The 15788-nt window shown below is 35.4% G+C and overlaps 3 protein-coding genes across 5 annotated transcripts; 1 reads left to right on the plus strand and 2 right to left on the minus strand.

Moving 5' to 3' along the window:
- Positions 1 to 776: 776 nt before the first annotated feature.
- LOC145894212 (clarin-3-like) lies at positions 777 to 6965 on the plus strand. 3 transcript variants are annotated; one of them, XM_082982726.1, is made up of 5 exons: positions 777 to 917; positions 1041 to 1159; positions 5223 to 5405; positions 5689 to 5768; positions 5950 to 6965. In XM_082982726.1, the coding sequence occupies exons 1-5, from the start codon at positions 805 to 807 to the stop codon at positions 6136 to 6138; spliced, it is 684 nt and encodes a 227-aa protein (XP_082838852.1). In that variant the 5' UTR covers positions 777 to 804; the 3' UTR covers positions 6139 to 6965. The 3 variants fall into 3 exon arrangements, with proteins under 3 accessions (XP_082838852.1, XP_082838861.1, XP_082838843.1); XM_082982735.1 differs by lacking the exons at positions 5223 to 5405; positions 5689 to 5768; positions 5950 to 6965 and adding exons at positions 2048 to 2251; positions 3265 to 3344; positions 3704 to 3876; XM_082982717.1 differs by lacking the exons at positions 777 to 917; positions 1041 to 1159 and adding exons at positions 3876 to 4836; positions 4994 to 5115.
- A 47-nt stretch (positions 6966 to 7012) lies between these two features.
- LOC145908226 (uncharacterized) lies at positions 7013 to 8354 on the minus strand. The gene is made up of 3 exons (XM_082995461.1): positions 8121 to 8354; positions 7801 to 7937; positions 7013 to 7502 (listed from the first exon to the last, which is right to left on the minus strand). Exons 1-3 carry the CDS (start codon positions 8197 to 8199, stop codon positions 7371 to 7373), a joined length of 348 nt encoding a protein of 115 aa, XP_082851587.1. The 5' UTR covers positions 8200 to 8354; the 3' UTR covers positions 7013 to 7370.
- Positions 8355 to 8789: 435 nt separating this feature from the next.
- LOC145899949 (chloride channel protein C-like) lies at positions 8790 to 15460 on the minus strand. Its single transcript, XM_082988825.1, has 19 exons — positions 15313 to 15460; positions 15167 to 15248; positions 14977 to 15048; positions 14537 to 14666; positions 14263 to 14340; positions 13795 to 13970; positions 13462 to 13554; positions 13073 to 13316; positions 12542 to 12736; positions 12324 to 12418; positions 12011 to 12150; positions 11527 to 11698; positions 11041 to 11221; positions 10775 to 10944; positions 10231 to 10404; positions 9918 to 10008; positions 9703 to 9798; positions 9346 to 9485; positions 8790 to 8978 (listed from the first exon to the last, which is right to left on the minus strand). Exons 1-19 carry the CDS (start codon positions 15458 to 15460, stop codon positions 8876 to 8878), a joined length of 2580 nt encoding a protein of 859 aa, XP_082844951.1. The 3' UTR covers positions 8790 to 8875.
- Between the last annotated feature and the right edge of the window lie 328 nt (positions 15461 to 15788).

Here is a 15788-nt window from a genome sequence, read left to right on the forward strand (position 1 = left end):
TAAACGTAACGCCCACGATCTCATAAATTTTTGAACTTCAAAACTTGCGGTCTATTAAGGATATATTATCACTGATCAATACAACCTGCATGGAAAATTTGAGATGTGTTTGACGTTTCGATAATTTGCGTTCAGGAGTATTAATGCTTCATTTCATAAAACTTGGGTACGATTATTGTGGTTCCGGAAAGATTGCGAGGAGGTTGTTAGCAGAATATAGTTTTCTTCCTGACCCGTTGAAACTAAAAAAAGCAGCTCGAATTTTTGCATTACAAAAAATGTCGTTTATTTCAGCTTGTATTTTCCACGCAATCGCATCACTTGCGGAAACTAACAATATACTACCCAGTATTATCGTGAAATCTCCGACATTAAAATCTACATGTTGGGCGTTTATGCAAAACAAAAACGAAACAAGTTGATCGAAAACATTGCAGTTGAAATCTTTATTAAAATTTTTTGGGACAAAATAATCTGGCTGAAAAATTATGGCGTGACGTTCGGTCATGCGTAGCGGCAGTGTTTATTTTGGTTGGGTTCTTGTGCAATTTGTGTCGAAATTTATTTATTTTTTCGCCTGGTTACTGCACACAAATTGAATCCTTTTTGTAAAATGTAATTGAAATGCAAAAATAGGTAAAACTATGTGTAAAGTAGAATGCGTTTATCTGTGCAAGTTTTTCTTCAAATGTGGAAAATTTAAATTAAAATAATGTCATTTGTTTCAGCTATAACAATATTGATAATTAACTTTGTGTTGCATTACAAACAGGAATTTGTAGATTGTTATATTAACTAATAAGCATGACGAAAACATATGCAATCGGTGTTCTTGTCTGTAGCATTGTGGCTGTTTCATTGATCTGTGCTTCAATGGGAACAATTGAGTGGACCAGGAACAAGTTTAACCATACAGGGTTGTAAAACACATTAACAATTATCCTGTTGTACCATGGTGTGTTAACTTGTATTTATGTACAGATTACTTATAAAAACTTGACTTTATGTACAGATTACTTACAAATGTTTGTCATTTTTAGTGATGGATGCCAAGGATTTCGAATGATGGGATTGTTTAATGGGAAAGACGATTTCATTGATGGTGTTGGGCTGCAGGGTGTTAGATGTATAATCCCCAATGATAATAAATATTTTAGCAGTAAGTAACAAACTGCACATTAGTTATTTATCTGTGACAATTGTTCACCAAACTAGATTAAGAACAATTTTTTTTTAAAGTTTTAAAACGGCGTATTTTTAATTAAAACATTGTATTCAACAAAACCCGACTATAAATTATACTGGTTTTGATTACAGGTTTTACCTTTGCATGCAATGTCCTCTTTACCCCTCTGGCTCAATTACAATGAAAAATAGCACTTGTTTGGTAACAATGCAATGTGTTCGTTTTTTAGCAAAACGTTATAGAAGATGCTAGTTTTACGTGGTTTTTGAAAAGGGTGGACCCCTTTGATACGTCATTGCTTCATGAATGTGATCAATTTTAAACGTTATATACATAAAACTGTTAAATACTGTTGAATAGTAATGACTCCAAATAAAAATTTCTTCCCAAATAATTATTTGCGGTTGGGATTGTATTGACATTAACATTCTCAAATTAATTTTTTGTACATTAGTAATTTGATTCATAGACTTTGGTTGATAACAATAGCATTTGTTTGTTCATCGCCTGTGTCAAACATTAGTGCCGCATCGAACACTAGGAATGAAAAAAGGCAAAAAACGATGCCGTTTGGCCTACTTGATACTGTTTATCAAAAACTCTACAAACAATAACTGTAAACAGTAATTGAATGATTTATCTACAAACAATAAAATAATTTTGCCTATTTTTTTGGACTGAAACTGACAATACCATTCTACTGTGCATATTTAAAATAAATAAAGATATTTTAAACTAATATATAAAAGATTGATTCTTCTGTCAACCAGTGGATTCCTGCTCCCTTTCATGACAATTTCACTAAAACAATAGAATTTGTTTCCTTATAATCTATGGCGACTTGTTTTACATTATTTTTAGTGTTCGACAGTAATGCAGACAACCTGCCCTATCCAACGCTGCTTTATTTGACAATTACATTCTGTTCATTGGCTTTTGTCTTTGCATTGATAAGCGTGCCCATGTCATCCATCATTATTTTGTACCCAACAAGACCTAGGAGAAGATATGCCAGAGCTTATTGGAAGTTCATGCTCCTTTTACTTGTTTTGGGATCTTGTGCAGGTTGGTTGACTTTTAGCATTGCTGGACAGTAAACTCTTGTAGTTAACTTTATATGTTTGTAGGAATTGTCATTAATACATAGACTATAACAGCAACAAAACCAAGTACTGTCATCATAGGCATATCCAGGGGGTTAAAAGGTTTAGTATTTATGTCTATTTTGGTAGTTAAATAAGCACAATTGGAATTTTTTTCCCTGTGAAAACCAGGGAATTTTTTTGTTCGTCTAAAAAATGTGTCATGCTTAAACCTGCCCATGTTTCCAAACAAGTGCCTTTTTTGTTATTTTAAGGATTAAGTGACTTTTTTCAGTAGTTATGTTGTTCTAGTGGTACCATACAGTTTCCTTAGTGTAAAACTAATTACATTTGTTGCAAAATGTAGCAAAGAAATTACCATTAGCGTATGCGTATAGGCAAAGAGCAACAATGGGGGAACACCACATGCAAAATAAATTATGTTTGATTTTATGAAAAAGCGAACACCCATTTATTTCTCTTTGTTTACAAAAATATTGCCTAGCGATTTCTTCCAAAGTAAAAGAGAACGATAGGGATACTGAGACATTAGTAACCTGCATATCATTCCATGAACTTGGTTAATTTTTAATTTATTTCATTTGTGCAAACATTGCTGTAACAATGTCTGGTTCTGCAAATAAGGAAACAACATGTTGAAATGTTTTAATTCTTACTGGAAACAACATCACATCAAACTATTTTCAGAACTAGTTGTTGAATTTACATTTTACCATTAGATTTTTTTAGACACTGGCTACCTAGATTAATAGTTAAGTAATAAAATTACTTTGGATCTTTTCCTGCCCAACCAACCTTCATTTTATTTCATTCATCAGCAAAGTAAATAATTTGCTCTTGTCTTAACCAAAAAAAGAAAAAAATCACATAGTTTCGATCTCCAGGGGCAAAAGTTGTATGTCATGAATTTATAAATGTTACTTCAGCAATGCATAGTGGTGTAATCCAAAATTAAAACAAATATTTGTTTTTTAGCGTCATCCACACTTGTTGCCATGGTTGTTTACATTTCGTTCAAATTTAACGATGCAGAGAAATCTGTTCCACAGCCATCTGTAAGTTGTGACATTTCAAATTTTAACACTAAATTGAAAATAATATTTAAAATTTATCATTTGCATACATATTTTTTTCTAGAAAACTTAATTTTTTTAAGCAAAGTGGAGCTGGTCATAACAGCTGCTGAGACCTTTTAGATCGAAAAAGTGGCCATCTGTCTACAGCTTACACAATTAATTTTTTTAGTTTTCAATTGTTAGGGGACTTCCCTGGAAACCTAACAACGACCAGAACCACTTAGTCACTACCATTAATTTGAAGGAATTAAATACATATTCTTATGAAAAAAAAATATTGTTTCTGTTTTATTTTCACTTCGTTTTTGGTTGTCATGGCCAAAGTATTTGCTTTTCAGACTTACAAGATAATCAGATCTGATTTTGGTTTCTCATTTTATCTTTTGGTTGGCTCTATTGGACTACTTATCATTGGAATTGTCTCTTCTTCTGTAGCCATGAAGAATAAACCCAAAACAGATAATGCACCAAGAAAAAACAATCCAATAAATGTTTATATGTATTAGAAAATTGGTGTTTAGGTTTAATAACTAAAATAACAATTTGGTGAATTCCTATAATTGTGTAATTTTTATTGCTTTGATGAAAACTAAAGCAGGCAGTAAGATGTTAGTTAGTAGTTTGATAGATCACTGTTTGTTGCATAATTTGGTGGAAACTTTTACCTTTAAACTTCAACAACCCCAAAGAGTACCTGACTGGTTAACATGTGTTATTTATATGTTGTGTTTACTGGTGTTACCTGTTGCAAACCACTACCTATGTTTTTTAGTTCTATTTTCAAACTGACAAATGCAATGAGTACAAGTGTGCAATATAATGTAATTAAGACCGCTGTCACTGTTTACCTGTGCATTCATTTTGTGACTTTTCTATATTTGTGTTTAATTGCCTCTCAATCAAATCCATCCCATGTGGTGCCACCTAACCAAAAACTCAACTGTTCAGTTGCATTTTGAAGGTTTTGTTATACTGGACCATTATCAGTTTGTATTGAATTAGTGCTGAACTGTGTTGTTCATTCTGTGCCTTCCACATGTAATATTTGCATTTAATTGCAACTATTTTTAATATTTGATGTCAGTACTGTGTCCACATGGTATAGTTGCACTTAAAAAAAATGTTAATCCAAGTAGTCTAACACTAATGACCCCAACAACATTTTTGCAAATACACCCAGTGAAGGTTTGTTTAAATTATATGTCAATGCCAACCTAATGACTTCTATTTTGTGGCTTTTTATAATTGTGTATTGTGTGTGAACAATCCCACCAGCAGGAGAGTTTTAAATTATTTTCTTTTTCAAAGGGAAACAAATATTTTAGAATTATAAGAAATTAAATTGGTGAAGTAAAAAAATGAAGACTAATTTTGCAATCGGTGTGGTTGTCTGTAGCGTTGTGGCTATTTCATTGATCTCTGCTTCAATGGGAACAATTGAGTGGACCAGGAACAAGTTTAACCATACAGGGTTGTAAAATACATTAACAATTATCCTGTTGTACCATCCTGTGTCAACTTGACTTAATGTACAGATTACTTACAAAAACTTGACTTTATGCACAGATTTCTTGCAAAAAAACTTGACTTTATGTACAGATTACTAACTAAGTGTTTGTCATTTTTAGTGATGGATGCCAAGGATTTCGAGTGTTGGGATTGTTTAATGGGAAAGACGATATCATTGATGGTGTTGGGCTGCAGGGTGTTAGATGTATAAACCCCAATGAAAATAATAAATATTATAGCAGTAAGTAACAAACTGCACTTTAGTTATTTATATGTGACATAATAGATTGTTCTTGATTGAAAACAATTATTTTTTAAGATTTTCGTAACCCAATGTCTGTCTTTTAGTATTTGATGGTGAGGTGGACAACCTGCCTGTTGTAATACTTCTCTATGTCACAATTGTTTTCTGCTCATTGGGTCTTGTTTTTCTGTTGATTGCTTTGGCAGTGTCTGCGTACAATGTGGTTGGTAAACCGTATGAAACATATGCTGGCCCGATTGGTTTGTTGCTGTATCTGGGTCTCTCAGGTAATTACATGATATTTGTAATTTATTGATCTTGCTGATCCCACAGTAAGTTCAAATAAAATACTTATATTGCTAATTTAAATTTAGTTTTTTTAGATCAATTTTCATTTGATTTATGCCTTTATTTCTGAAAAAAAACTTGATGTGTCTAAAAAATGGTTTAAATTAGATTGTACTCTTATGCAGCAAAAATAAATGTTTGAATTTTTTTTGTGGTTTAAAGTTTAAACATTAGAAATTAATATCAGGCCGTTGTAAAGGTATTTTTGATACTTTTTCTTAGCATTGTTCGTGCTTATTTCCATGTTTGTTTACATTGGGTTCAAGTTTACTGAAGCAGAGAAATCAGTTCCACAGCCATCTGTAAGTTACAATCTATTTTCTAATTACCCCAAAACCAGTGTATGCAACCAAACCAAGAGTTAAGAACCTATAATAAAAATTTACGGTGTTTAATGAACTTTGACCTTGAAATACAATTGTTTTCATTAGTTTTTTAATCTTTCGTTGACAAAGTTAATGCACGTCAATTATTTGTTTTCAGACCTACGAAGTCATTAGATCTGATTTTGGTTTTTCCTTTTACCTTCTGGTCGTCTCCTTTGTACCACTTTTCTGTGGAATGGTGATAACATTCATGTCGGAAAAACGTAAAATAAAAACCAAGTTGCAGTCGAGGCAAAAAGCTGAAGAACACGCAAAAAATCAGAAAGATGAAATGTTCATGTTTTAAAAGTTTTCTTAAGTAACAACTTCATGCAAATTTTAACCTGAAATGAAGGTTTCTTGAGTTAAAACCATTCCCACACAATGAGCAACTAGCACAGTTTGTTTTAAAATTGATCAATTTTGACTCATTGTTGTTTTAATTATTTTTACCTAATCTTTGTGGAAATTCCACCCTCGTTTGATGAAATACTCGTTTTTAACTTCACTGTCAAGTTTAAAGACGCTCAGTCCTATCAAATGTTTAATTGTGCCAAGTTGCTTTTTCAACACTCGTTAAAGAAAGCTGTTGCAATGGTTTAAACTATTTTGTTATTTTTCTACTCTCCAAGAGGTGCTGAAATTTACTTCTCGATTACATTTTAGTGTCAACACAACCAATGTAGCACATTTTTAAGACCAAAAGTGGTCATTATTTTATTTGGACTATGTTTTAGACTAAATGTTCCAAACCTTTGTTTGAGTAAAAAACTTATTATAGTGTAATTGTGATCGCTGTCTTTTGAACACCTTTGTTTCAATCAATCATTGTGATTTTTCTGTAAATTTTGTGTTTTAATTACCTCATGAACCAAATGAATGCTGTGTAGTGTTAACTGTGCTAAATTAAAACATTAATTGTGCAAAATGCTTTTGCATTGTTTAAATGTGACCATTGTTACTATTTCAAGCAATAGAAGTCTGCTGTTTTGTGACAAAAATAGTGTGCGCCCTTGTCGTGCTGCTTTTAGTGCTGTGAGAAAGTTAATATTGTGTTTGCAAAAATTGCATTAGTGTTTGACTTTCTGCTGTTGGTGAGTGTAGCAATTGAAAATGTACAAATAAAAATAATTTAGCAATTGGTCTTTCTTCGTGTTGATTTTCCTTTGCTTAAGTGGAGGTTAGGTGTTTGTTGGGCAACGTTGCTTTTACAGCATTTGCACACTTTTGATTGATTTCAGGGAGTTGCAAAGATCAAAATACATATTTGGATTTGTTACCAAAAAAACAAATTAACAATTTTTTTGGGTCAAGGCAAATTAAATATTATAAAAAAATTGATAACCGCTGCAGTAAAGGTATCAGTGCTACAGTGCAGACTTGGAGGGAGAACAATTTTTCCACAAACACTTCAAGAAAAACTTTTGACATCAAAAGGAGGTGCATATATAATGTAAACAGCATCAAACACATGGACGACCAAAACTAACTGCAGTGATTCCATGAAATGGTTTAACAAAAGAATACTCAGGGAATTCACTACGATGTTTTTTTTTCAATTTTGCTCAATATAAATGGTCCCTGTTTTGCTGATGATTTCATGTCAATATCAAAGTCACATTCTGCAGAACATTCTTTAAGGCAGCTCATCAGTAAGGATTCAAGTTTTTCCTGCAAGGCAAATAATTAAAACTCAACCATACTGATTTGTGTCAGATACAATATAACAAGCACAAAATACAACTTGTGTCAATATAACTGATGGTTTGTTAATGGATAATTGAAACACATTACACCTGCATTTTACACTGAAAATGATTGTAGTACAACAATAAAAATGTCTGTATCATTAGATTTTCGACTATTGCATTGGGTATTTTGTTTGTATTGAGGAATTGTCTTTGTATGATGAAAATCTTACAAACTTGTTAACACAAGAAATACGTAAACACAAAAAATATTTACGCACATAATTATCAGGAGCCTTTCTATTGGGCAATAATTGAACTGTGACGCCAAGATCTTTATCAAGCCATTTCACAATCTGCCTTGCCTTTATGGTCATATCATTGACGTGAATGTTCTGTCTCAGTTTAACCAGTTTGTCTGAAACCAAAAACAACCTTTTTTCACAATTATGAATTAAAAATGATCAATTGCTTTCTGTTAAAATTATCGAAACTTTATTTTTGATCACAACACGCATTTTCAATGTAACTGTTTAAAACCATGAAGGGTATTTAAAATTTACATTGCCTTATTTATTGACATTCACAACACAACCTTTACCTTTGCCATGCGATTGCGAAGAAAGCGAAAATTTGGCAGCAGTGGGTCTGCTTCTGCATAATGTCCTTGCGGCAAACATGCCCAGGTTTTATTGCAACAAATCTATTTTGTTTCAATTCATATCCGAAAATAAATCTATTGGTGACAAATATTTCACACGAAATCGTAATTAACAATAATCTTTGCTATTTGCAAACAGAAACAACAAGTTTGAAAGAATGACTTAATACACACCTCTCATCCGACCAAGAAATGTTTGACGCTAAAAGGGGAAATCCCTGAATGGAGCATAGCATAGCGTCCTCTACTGACTGGTTTGCCGACCTTGAAATTTATGTTTTCGTTTAGGATTAAATTTACCGCAATTTAAAAATTTTTCAGTGAAATTTGTAGGAATATTCATGCCTTTAAAACAGTATTAGTAAACTTAAAATCTCTTGTTTAATCGGAAATCGGAAAAAACAAAAACATTCTCAAACTTAATACATGTATAAATTGGCAAAATGTGAAACACGTAACATAAAATACCAGTTTATTATTACCAATAGAAACGTTAACCAACTTCTTGATTTCATATTTCTTTTTTTGCTGTCTTTCTAAATACAGGAATAATTTGCTTCAACAAAGCACTATTTCGACACAAATAACAATCCAAATTAGTAAAGCCCAACACAACACACTACAATTTCATCAATCCCGGACATTCTTTGTTTAGCGTTCCTCTCATCCGGTCCACAGCAAGTTGATTCAAATTTTCAGGCCCTTGAATCCACATCCTCAACTTGAGTCTCTTCTTGATGGCTGTGTAAAGTTTTCTCGTTAAGTTTTTCTTCCAGCTTGTAACCCATCAAATCTTTTCTGTGAACGAACAATGTCGAATTGTCACAAAAACAAAAGATAACAATGTCACAAAACAAAGGATAACAATTTTAATGTAATTTTTTGAAACTGAAATTGCATTTATTTTAGAAATGAGTTACGTCGTAATTGCATTTGTGTTTACATATTCAGCAATTATTACGGCATCATGTCCAAGAATGTCACACACCGAGGTAAAAAAGAAACGTTTCAACTCAATCTTGTCACAAATTTAGGCAATTTCCATCACCTCTGCTTAGATTTTCATAAGTTTAGATTAAAAATTTGCGTTGATATGACTGTCGCATGATACTTTTCTTAAACCATACTTGTTCAAAACGAAGTAAGTATTTTTTTATTCACCAACCTCGTTATAATTCCGACCACTTGATTGTGGTCATCAACAATGGGGAGGTGTCTTAAACCCAAGGTGCGAAAGATGATGTAAGTTCGATGAAGGGAAAATGTACTGGGAAGCGTCACGCATGAGCAGTTCGCGTACGGCATCTGAAAAAAATGGAGCCATGTTTCACAAAAATTCCGTCACATTTCTTATGTGTGTCAAAATTTAAAATTCCCCAGAGAGTGCTAAATTTATTTGTAATATTGCAATGATTGGTCGTAAATTAGGTTTTATTGAATGAGGTTTCACAAAACTAAATATGAAATATATTTTTCTGCGCGAAGCCTCTTGTATTATCGAGTTAAAGTAAACACAACACACCAGGTATAAAAACTTGTTGACGACTTCCGACATTTCCAGAACTTTCCGAATCTTCTCGTAGGTCTTCCTGCTGTCAATCAACCGATCAACGTGAATCTGCCAACGAAAATCAACAAAACAATCATCACTTTTACACGTTTTACATTGCCCTGTCCAAAACGATGAATAGTTCGTATGATATAAATCTTTGCTTGTTTATCTGCAGTCCAACCTACCTTCTGATAGTCAAGAACCTCAACTTTTCCAACCTCTTCAGGTTCATCTGTGAAGATTTCCTCCTGTAGTAACAACATGCAAAGCTCGAGCCTGGAAATAAATTCTACTTTGTTGTTCATTGGCAATCATAAAAAACTAAATAATTTAAGAGTAAAAAAATGTTATTATTAAAATGTAGAAATTTATTGGGGCGCTCTCAGCATTTAAAGACATTATATTATGACGTCATAAGGATATGCGTTAAATGCATTTTTGAGGTAGATAGTTTTATGTAAGAATGCCGATGGTTAAATTGTTTTGACCCAAAGTTACCTCGTGATGATGCCGCAGAACACGTGACCGCCTTCAGTCTTCTTCATTATGGGAAATCCCCCGTGCGTGGTTGTAAGAAGGAGTTTCGCCAACTTTCCGATATCTTCACACGGGTTGAGGGTGTGTACCGGGGAGGTCATGACGTCACTGGCTTGGTAGAGTTCCAGGTTAAGGCTGTTAAGGGTGACGTAATTTTAATTACACCTGTCAGTAATGTTAATGTACGTAGTAGTAGTGACGTTGTATAAAAACTAATGATACGAAAACCCGTCATCACTTTCGAGTCAAACGAGTCACAAACTCACACAGAGTTTCTCAACTCGTTTGGACAAACTCAGTGGAACCAACATTAGCTATAAAAACTTGAAGACTTTTTGTGTTGTCCCCTACACAAAATTAACCACTCTAAGTGTTGTTGTTTGGGAAAGTCCCATGTAACCCCCCTCGATAGGTCACTGTGCACCTTTAGGGGTTCATGGACCCCAGATGAAAAACCCTGTTCCAAAACCATTAAACAGTATTCGTACACAATGATATTTCTTACAGATGTTTGTCTTTTTGGTAAACGACCGGTTCCGAATCCAGGAATGGAATGCACTTGAATTCTAGAAGAGCGTGATAAAGGGGGTGAGTGAAGTAATCGCCAACCCATTTTGACGTCATAATGGCCGACATAATGGGGAGAAGAAAGCTGATGTCGTTGGTGATTTCGACCTGATAAAAATGTTTGACAAAAGTAACTGAGCATGTGCAAGAAAAGGTTGACACGTTCACTATCATTATCCCAGTCACAGTGACGTAACAACTTACCATTATGACGGTGAGTGACATAGTTAAACGGGATACTCCCCCAAAGAAAGATGCTGCACCAATAAGAGCCATAGCTCCCGGATCAATCCATGCCCAGAACGGTTCTTCCTCTGGTGCGTGTATTCCGAACCAACTGACCATAGCCTGGCCGATAATACGACCATACAAACCACCAATAAAGCTGTGAGAAGTGGAAAATTTTAGTAGGAAGCCATGCCACTGTTTTATGCTGCAACAGGGGTTCTTAAGCGGGGGAATTTCCCACCAGGGAAGAATTTAGTATTTGCAAGAGGGGAATTTTCAAACGTTGATGAATTGTGAGAATTTAGTTTCTAAGCTTATAAAATACTGATATATAGATTGCATTCACAAGCACAAGCACACCAAACGCGTAACATATACAGAAAAACAATCTAGAATTTGGATAATAAGACAAAAAAGCCTCGTTCTAACTAAACTGTGAATAGAAACATGTTCTGCACTTACAGCATGGGAACAACGAGACCACTGGATATCGACGTTCCTGCGGCCCAGCAAGCCAACAGATAGTAGAAGATTAAGACTGTTATAAGAACGCTGATATCAAACTGACGATGAGTTCCGTTGGAGAAAAGATGTTTGATCGCTTGTTCTCCAGTGACGAAGAATAAAGTAGCGGCTGCAGAATGTACAGGTGGTAAAAAATTGTTGTCTGCTGATTAAGTCGTCTTTTTTGTTTGCGAAATTCAGTTTTTTTAAGTTAAACTGGAGTCAGTGGCTTATAACAAACTATGTTATAAAGTACAAGATTAAAACAACAGTCATTGTGTATAGTCGAAGTACAAATGACATGTAAAAATCTAACCGAAAATACTGACATCAATGGGTAAATGGCAGAAGTTATTTGCCACTGAAACAGCCTCAAACATTGTCATTTGCTTACTTACTGCATACAATATATTATCACTAGACAGCAGCAAAGTCGTCTAACCTTGGTTATAAGTTTTGTTGTTGAGCATGATGCCTTGTGACGTAGTCCACGTCACACCTTCAGCACACGTGTACCGTTCAACGTTATCCTCAGTACGAGGTGGCCAGTAGTCAGGAATCGTCACGTTCAAACACTCAGGGCTACAAGAATATACTTTCATTGTAAGGTTTCACGTGTACTAGTCTTTAGTACTTTAAAAACGCGTTACTTCCGAAGGTTATCACGTTATGATTTAACCATTCGTAAATAATGGACACAGATACTGAAGAAAAACGGTTCTAAAAATGAATGGAAAATATTGGAGCTTTCTTACTTGTCACCAACTGTGATGGTTCCGTCATCGTAACACTCGTACTGGGAACAATTAAACGCCGCCGGTAGAAGAACTGACACTGTAGCTGTAATAATCTGAAATAAAGAAAATATAGCGTAAGTTTCCAAATCATTTAACTTAGGCTAAAGCATCAGGTAAAGACGATTGGAAATGTAATACATTCCGAAACAAACAAACAAACGTAATTGTGACGTCACCATGATGATGCAGGGTTCGATGAATCTGATGATGTTTCGCGTTCGATCCGACTTCACTCTGCTCAGGATCGTCCTCCTGCTCCTGGCGATCTTTACATTAAGGAAGACGAAGAGGGATCCAAGGAGTCCTCCGATACATCCGAGGATGATACTCGGGATGAAGGCGAGGATGTTGCTGGCAAGATCTGTGTTCACCTTCGCGGAGGAAGAGGAGACAATTACAAACTACGGAAATGAATTGACAACCCTAACCCTAACCCATTGAAAGAAAAAAGCTGTTTGTAGAACGCATTGGGAGATTGGATCACGCCCATGGGCCCTGGGGAGCAGCACCCCTCCCTCTCGCAATAGCCGCACCAACCAATTGTGGATACATATTAACTTTTTTTGGGTAAAATTCCATAATACGTAGTTACCCTTAATCGAATATAGTGATCAGTTTGAAAGTTAAACACTTGTGTTTCTCCCGTTAAGTTTTGTAGCATACTGACAATATGCCTGACAGGATCAGTGATAAATACTTATACCCACCTGGAACATGACGTTGGTTTCAGCTTTGAAAAGTCCAAAACTTCCCTGATATTGAAAACCCTTAAAAGCTGAGTTGAAGAGATCCGTGGTAAAGGTTGATACCATGCAGCAAAAGAATGTTTGCCATGACAACTTCATGTTCCAGAAGGAGGACACTTCCTCCATGGAGAAGAGGAGTCCACCAACGGGAGCTCCAAACGCGGAGGACACTCCTGCGGCCGCTCCGGCGGAGATAAAGTTCCTCCTGGAGAAGAAAAAAAGCCCCAATATTTATGACTATTAAACTGTGTTATTTCTTTAATAATTTAACAATAAATATTCGTTTAAGTTCTAAATATACATTCTCCATTATTCAATACAAGCTGGAAAGTTTCTTAAATATTCCAAACCTGTCTTCAGAGTTGCGAAACCGCTGGAAATATTTTGGATGAATTCCGAACGAATCCGACTTAAACTGACTCAGGCCGGCCCCCACCAGACCCCTAAAAATGTTTTAAAATTAAACATTTGTTTCGTCATAATATAGGGAACGATTGATTGCAACGAAGAGCTTTAAACCAACAATTCAAATTCGTCATGATTTGAAAAACCTCCAATGTGAAACTGTAATTTGTTGGTTTAAGCCGAACCGTAGTTGCAAAAGCACCAAACTCTTTTATCAAAATGCACATTATTTCTTCTTTAAAGGTTTGCGCACACATAATTACAGCAGCAAGCCTTACCCCAAGTGTATCATGGGACCCTCTGGACCCACAGGCATTCCCGACCCTACCGAAAATATACAAGACACGAACTTCACAACCATCGTGCGAATGTTGAAGATGTGACGAACAATTGTTCCATTTAAAAATCCGATGAGTTCTGGGATTCCTGAACCTCCAGCCGAGGGGCGGTACCACTAAAGGTAGTGCGAAATAAGTTATTTTCGTGCTATAGGAGATATAAAATTATAGGTTTGTACTGAAATCTGAATGAATGTGTAAAGCGTGACTCGTTATAAGTGCAACGAATCTTGCATGGTATTGTATGAGCCACGTGGACCTACATACAAGTTTTTTGTTAAAATTTTATAAAACGTGATAAAAGCTGGCAAGATCATTTCCTGATGCACTGAAAACTCGGTGCAAATTTAATCCTCGATCTCCAAATCATGGACAAACACCAGAATCACAAAAACAAACACCGCTTACCACAACCAGTACAGAAGAAGCCATCAGAAAAATCAAACTGTATCCAACCGCGAAAATCCAAGCTACTCCCAATCCGTCCTTAGAATACAACAACGTATAAAGCCCTAAAGCATTTAAACTTGTCATTAACATATCGTTGTATGGAACAACCAATATAACATACGTAGAAAAATTAGTCAAGACGCCTGACCCAATACACCAAGTGGAAAACCGGGTCGGGATTCATGGACAGGATATCCTGAGTTCGAAACCAGGGATGGTAATAAAATTATACCTCAAGATAGAAGGTTGCGTAACTCCATTTCGTGTCGGAAATGAGGTCAATGAATTGATGCAATAAAAATCCAATCAGCCCAACGGCCAGACCGATCATTCCCATCATCACCCATCTGTCCCAATCTAACCTAAATAGGTGCAAAGAAAGTGAACTCGGTATGTTGCGGGTGTAACAACAAACAACATATTCCACAGGGGATAAATGCATTGATAACATACAAAAGGTAATTGACATTGAAGATCCAGCATAAATTCAAGGTTGTGTTTCTGTTTGGCGAAGATATGACAAGAATATCAGTCAGTATAGAATACTCTGCATTGTAGCCTGTATTTGTTAAAATTATCCTAACAAGGTTAGTGGCGACCATAAACAGGTTTCGGGCAAAAGGTGGTGCGCGAAGTTTATTGCAAACAAATGTTACGTTTAACCCCATGTACCTTTGAGGTTGCTTCCGTATCCATGACTTGTATGCGTCACTCCAGGGAGGCAAATAGTCCAAACTGTCGTACCTTTAAAATCAGCAATAAATCAGCAGATGCTTTTTGAAAAGTTGCAACAATTCAGTTAAAATTAACATTGCACGGCGTACAATAGCTACCACAAGAACCGTTTTACCAAAACACTCACTTTAAAAGTTCCTGTCGTTCTTTATCGGTGTATTTGTGGTTGACATACACACTCTCATACTCGCGACCGGCCGAAAAGAACCCTGTTTACGAGGAAAATAAGCAGATAATGCTGATTTTCATTAAAACACTACAAAATTTGCAAACCTCCAGCGCTTCCATCAGCCAAATGAGTGTCGTCTGTTACGTCATAATCCCCGTAATCAAATAGAAGTTGTTGATTGTTGTCTTGCACAGTGGTAGCTGCGGAAGGTTGCTGGTCATTATTTCCGAATATTTCCACAGAATCCGCCATAGATCTGACAGTTGAGGCGGATTGTGGGTTAACTATATCGGTACCTTGTGCAGCTACTGCTGAATTCATGACTTTAAAAAGCAAACAGCTCTGCCAGGCACCAACAGAACCGATTTTGTTAATATTTGTCTTCTGCACAATGCCGGCGTAATGTTTATTAACGAGATGAACATCCCGTTGTTGGAGTAGATCGGACAAAAACATAATGGATTACAAACATTTAGGTTTCCTGGTTAAAGTACTATTGAAGTACGTCGAAGTTTGTTTTTAATTGGCTAAAAAACCAAAAGATTTTAGCAAGGTTATGTCAACCGCGAGCTGTTAACAC

Source organism: Ascidia mentula, chromosome 1, assembly GCF_947561715.1.
Source record: "Ascidia mentula chromosome 1, kaAscMent1.1, whole genome shotgun sequence".
Taxonomy (NCBI): domain Eukaryota; kingdom Metazoa; phylum Chordata; class Ascidiacea; order Phlebobranchia; family Ascidiidae; genus Ascidia; species Ascidia mentula.